Raw genomic sequence first — 4,821 nt, 5'->3', positions numbered from 1 at the left:
TGCGAGCAACGAAATTGATTCAATTGAAATCAGGACTCTTCGATCGTTACTCACTCATAATGTATCTAAAGATCTTTACCCATTTGGATTTGATGCAAACACGGCCGAAGCATCACAAGTGTAAATAAACTTTAGAATGTTTCGCATTAGACACATGCATTACATCGCTCTATTTATATATAGATAGACAGATAGCATAGACTGGTTGCCTGTGTGCTCGCGCAATTGCATGATGGCAACATAGTGAAAGGAACGATTTTACTTGACAAGTAAACAATATTCTAGCAATGCACTTTTCGAAGCGCGGTGGCCGAGATTTTGTGTTGACTTTGAGATTTTGATCGTAGGCAATTTTTTAATTGGGCGTTGTTTGATTTTTCTGAAAAGGAAAATACAAAAAGGAATAAAAATAAACTACGAATCAGACGTCTTACGTTTACAATTCACTTGATTTTTTTGTTTGACAACAAAACGGATTGACCATTTTATCATAACCATAACCAGAAGAATGAAAAGAAAAATATACAAATTCTGTTCTGACTCACAACTCTAACGATAATTATCAACGATGAAAAAAGTAAATTTGACGAAACGACCCAGTGCTGTATGGTGAGAGCGGTTCATTTCAAATTGTGACTTTTAAGCACATGTGAGCGCCATGCTCATGTGAGCAAATCATCGCATCGGAGGAACGCACCCATTTGGCGCAAACTTCACAGCATTATCGCCGTACATGATTTCAGTTTTCAACTTCAATGTGAAACACACATACATAAATTGTGATGCATCATATTCATAGGTAAATATTACTTATTAATCCAATAAGTTTTGCTCGTCGTTCGATTGGTGCAGTTTTTCCTATCGTTTTGTTATTTTATTGCGTTGTGAATTGTGCAAAAAAAAAACTATTTAATAAGCAGAAAATAAAATTTCAATGGTATTTTGTTCGTTTTGTGTGTCGATAAAATCAAAAATTTTGCAATGCCACTGAGCAATGTGTCTCACGACAATGACTGAAATCACTCACACCAAGTCACACACTTTCATATACAATTCAGTATTTTTTTTTTTGCTAACACAATTCATTTTCTTTGCTTGGAAAAGTGCATTCTGTTTCTTTTTTCTTTCATCATCATCGTCACATCATCATCGAGGTGAAAATATTGTTCTTTGTACTCGGAACATGAACAAAGCTGATGGTGTTTGTTTCTTTGTTGTTTATTATTTACGTATTTGTTTTTTTGATTTCTCATTTTATTTTCCTAGAACGAATGTTAGATTGAATACGGTTAAATAAACATAAGAAAAATCCAGTTTCAAAGTGAACACGGCTATGGCGATTGAACGTAATAATTTCGGCGGGAGTGAACAAACAACCGACCCCGAGGAGAATTTAAACCGTCTGAAGCACATTTTGGAGCATCTCACCGATTTACAAGACGATCCCATCTTCGATGACAAGCAAATTCAAGACGAATGCAATCGCGTTGTGCGTGAGCTTGTAATTATTAGTCCAGTACCAACATCAGCGACCAATATCAAAGGATTCCAAAACTATTTGAATTCGGTGGGCCAATCACTTGAGCGGATCATTCGACAATCGTCAAATCCGGAACAAATTTTCATCGGTTGTCTTCAAACACTTTACTGTCTCCTAGTTTCGAATGGTAAGCAATCACATGTTACCTGATTTGCGCTGCTCAAAATGTGACCTAATTGACAATTGTTGTTGCGCTCTACAATTTGATCTGATTAGATTCACCATCAGCGGGAAGTGGAATCATTTTCGATATATACGACCAAGATTCGATACCCAAGGCAATCAAATTGTTGATCAAAAGTACAGCAAACATGGGTGTCGACAATGACAATGACTTCAAAAAAGTTACACAAACATTATGCACATGGCTGCGTACGTTCAGTGGACTGAAAAATCTAAGCCATTGCATCATTTACTTCCTAGACGGATTACGAGTGAGTAAATGTCTTTGTAAAGATTTCACCTTGTTTCCAAATGTCTTTGAAGAAAGAAGAAATGTGATAAAATTTGTTTGAATTTCGAATTCGGCAGGACCTTCAAAAATACGCACTTCTTATGGAAATCGCCGATTCAGTGATCGAAAGACTGTGTCTATCACTTATCATACCCGTAGTTAGGCCAAACAGCGTTAAAGTTTTCTCACACATCCTTTGCTCCGCACAATCGAGGAAGCTGTTCATGAAAATTGTACCACGAATTCCGAAAGTGTTTCAAAGCATCCAGAGCAATATGAATACATCAAATGATCCATCAATCCCGCCGGATGTGCAATTGTTCATCGATTTGGTTTCGGCTTTTGTCCGCCGATATGGTGAATACGATTTGGATTTCAGTGAAATTGTAAGTATTTGTGTCGATGCAACTGTTGTTACAACCATAAGGCTAATCAATTGAATGTCATTTTCAGACGACCATATTGAATGGCTACAAAGCATCGGAGAATGCAGATACGCTGTTAAGTGTGAAACCATGGCATCCACCAATCAACACAAGAGATCCAGCGACGCCAATTGGACTGGTCAACTTGGGAAACACGTGTTACATGAACAGCGTACTTCAGGCTCTATTTATGACAAAAGAGTGAGTTCATTGATTTAACATCAGAAATAAATGGGATTTTCTTGATCTCGAACTTCATTTTTCAAAACAGGCTCACTCATGACATTCTCTTGATGAAATTGCCGTCAAAAATTATCAACTACATTCAACAGCTGATTTCTCTGTTGTTGTACTCGGTACGGCAGGAGCTGGCACCGCATGACGTACTTGGTCAGCGTCCGAGCAGTTTTCGTTATGGTCATCAGCAGGACAGCTTCGAATATTTGGGCTATCTACTGGACCAATTGCACGAAGAGGAGAAACGATGTCTCACCTCGTCGCTGAAACCGAATGACAATGCGAACGGTAAATTGACAAACGGTAACCTCAAAATGGAGAATGGCAATGGTAATGCGGAGCAAATGGATGTTGATGATAACAATATGTTAAATCAAACGATTGCTATTGACTCACCACCACTCACCGACGACTCAGACGATGCAATCAATCCGGATGATTCAAAGGCGGCCGTCACCAATGCGGTCCGAACAATGATCCAGAAATTGTTTGGCGGTCGTTTGTCTGTCAACTATAAATGCCTTAATTGTTCCACACAGAGCACAAACATCGACAATTTCTTCGATTTACAATTATCATTTCCACAACTACAACAGTCGACCGGCGATTCGTTGAAAACGAGCCCATTAATCGATAAAACTAGCTACACAACACAAATGCTACTGAACTCATATTTTGCCACCGAACAAATGATCAACGACGACAAATACTTTTGTGATAAATGCAAGGCGCTGTGCGATGGCGAACGTCACATCACACTGGAAGAGGGCCCATCGAATTTAATTTTGGTGATTAAACATTTCAAATATGATCGCAACTATCATGTGCGCAGAAAATTATTGCATAAAGTGCATCATGACGAGGTGATTTCACTTGTGGCCCGAACAAAAGACGGATGCTATCGTATAAAGTACAAATTGTATGCGGTCATTGTGCATTGCGGCATGAACATCGATTCCGGCCATTACTATACATTCGCAATAAATTCATCGGATGAATGGTACAAATTCAATGACAGCCACATCAGTCGCAGTTCGTTTAGCGATATCAAAAATCTGAGCAGTTTGAACACACCGTACATTTTATTCTACGAGTTTGTCAACAAGGAGAAAATCACCGAAAGCGATATCGTCAATCAAACGGATTTGGAAACAGCCACACAGCTAGCAACAAATGAGATTTCACGCAAGCGAAAAGCCGAATCGCCCCGTTTTGACGATCTACCACCCAAATTGCAGGAGTTCGTTAACCGAGACAATCGCACATATGCCGACCAGTTTCGTAGCAAATTTCTAAACGGCAACGAAATGGTCAAGAATTACTACAATAAACATCGCAAATCCGATAATGACCAAGATCCACCGAATTCCTGCGGCGGCAACATTGTTGAACCATCGAACGGATACATTTACTAAAACAGCGCCAAAACCGATTCCGATTTCAATGCGATAATCAGATTCCGCGTCGGCCATTCAAAACATACGTTATACGTTATACTAGACTACTAGACACCGGCTACTTGTTATTATTTATAACTTTTGTAATAAATCATGATAATTTGTTTGTAAAATAATGAAGAAAAAAACAACACAAACGAGATAAATCAAATGTTCTAGGAATTTATGATAATAAAATAAAACAAATTTCAAATAATTATCCACCTACGACACGAGTGTTAACTTTCATTTTGTGAAGAATATTTGATTTTTAAGCGAAATTTTTTGGACAGGAGGAAGCATTCTTTTATTACATACGATCAGAAAATGCATGTGTAATTTATCTCATTTTTTTCTTCTGTCTTTAATTTCAAACAAGTTTTATACATCACTGCCTTCGGCAAAGTTGTAACATAACACACCTTCACTGAAATTTCCTCAGCTGAACAGTTGATTGGTAAATTTTGATGATTTTACGCTTTCTTTCCCTTTGGATTGTGATTGGAATTCCCTTCCTTTGAGCTACCAACGATATTTTATGCATCATCGGTCAGAATTTTAGCCAACTGTTCAAGTACATCAGAAAATCCATCGGTTTCGGCCGTATTTTTCCACCTTTTTTTTCAATCAAAAACAAAAGGTTTGTGTATGGTTCAAAGAAAATTGAAATAAAAAACACGCCCGTCTTGTTTTTGTAAATTTATTGATTTTTATTTGAAAATCAAAAAC

At 37.8% G+C, this 4,821-nt stretch overlaps 1 protein-coding gene across 3 annotated transcripts; it reads left to right on the top strand.

Moving 5' to 3' along the window:
- The first annotated feature begins 670 nt into the window (after positions 1 to 670).
- On the top strand, positions 671 to 4,320 carry LOC129579399 (ubiquitin carboxyl-terminal hydrolase 38). 3 transcript variants are annotated; one of them, XM_055469471.1, is made up of 6 exons: positions 671 to 799; positions 1,267 to 1,667; positions 1,757 to 1,974; positions 2,072 to 2,380; positions 2,448 to 2,620; positions 2,691 to 4,320. In XM_055469471.1, exons 2-6 carry the CDS (start codon positions 1,334 to 1,336, stop codon positions 4,069 to 4,071), a joined length of 2,415 nt encoding a protein of 804 aa, XP_055325446.1. In that variant the 5' UTR covers positions 671 to 799; positions 1,267 to 1,333; the 3' UTR covers positions 4,072 to 4,320. The 3 variants fall into 3 exon arrangements, with proteins under 3 accessions (XP_055325446.1, XP_055325447.1, XP_055325448.1); XM_055469472.1 differs by having other exon boundaries at positions 768 to 1,154; XM_055469473.1 differs by having other exon boundaries at positions 774 to 937.
- The last annotated feature ends 501 nt before the right edge of the window (positions 4,321 to 4,821 follow it).

This window comes from Sitodiplosis mosellana, unplaced genomic scaffold (assembly GCF_009176505.1).
Source record: "Sitodiplosis mosellana isolate CC-2019 unplaced genomic scaffold, AAFC_SMos_1.0 Smas_scaffold_6226, whole genome shotgun sequence".
Taxonomy (NCBI): Eukaryota; Metazoa; Arthropoda; class Insecta; order Diptera; family Cecidomyiidae; genus Sitodiplosis; species Sitodiplosis mosellana.
This window is presented reverse-complemented; position numbering and strand designations above follow the sequence as displayed.

Excerpts from the sequence above, each read along its gene's own strand:
- LOC129579399 (XM_055469471.1), top strand. The coding sequence starts at position 1,334 with ATGGCGATTGAACGTAATAATTTCGGCGGGAGTGAACAAACAACCGAC. Across the intron at positions 1,668-1,756 it reads CTGTCTCCTAGTTTCGAATG|ATTCACCATCAGCGGGAAGT; the intron begins GTAAGCAATCAC and ends TGATCTGATTAG. Across the intron at positions 2,621-2,690 it reads GCTCTATTTATGACAAAAGA|GCTCACTCATGACATTCTCT; the intron begins GTGAGTTCATTG and ends TTTTCAAAACAG.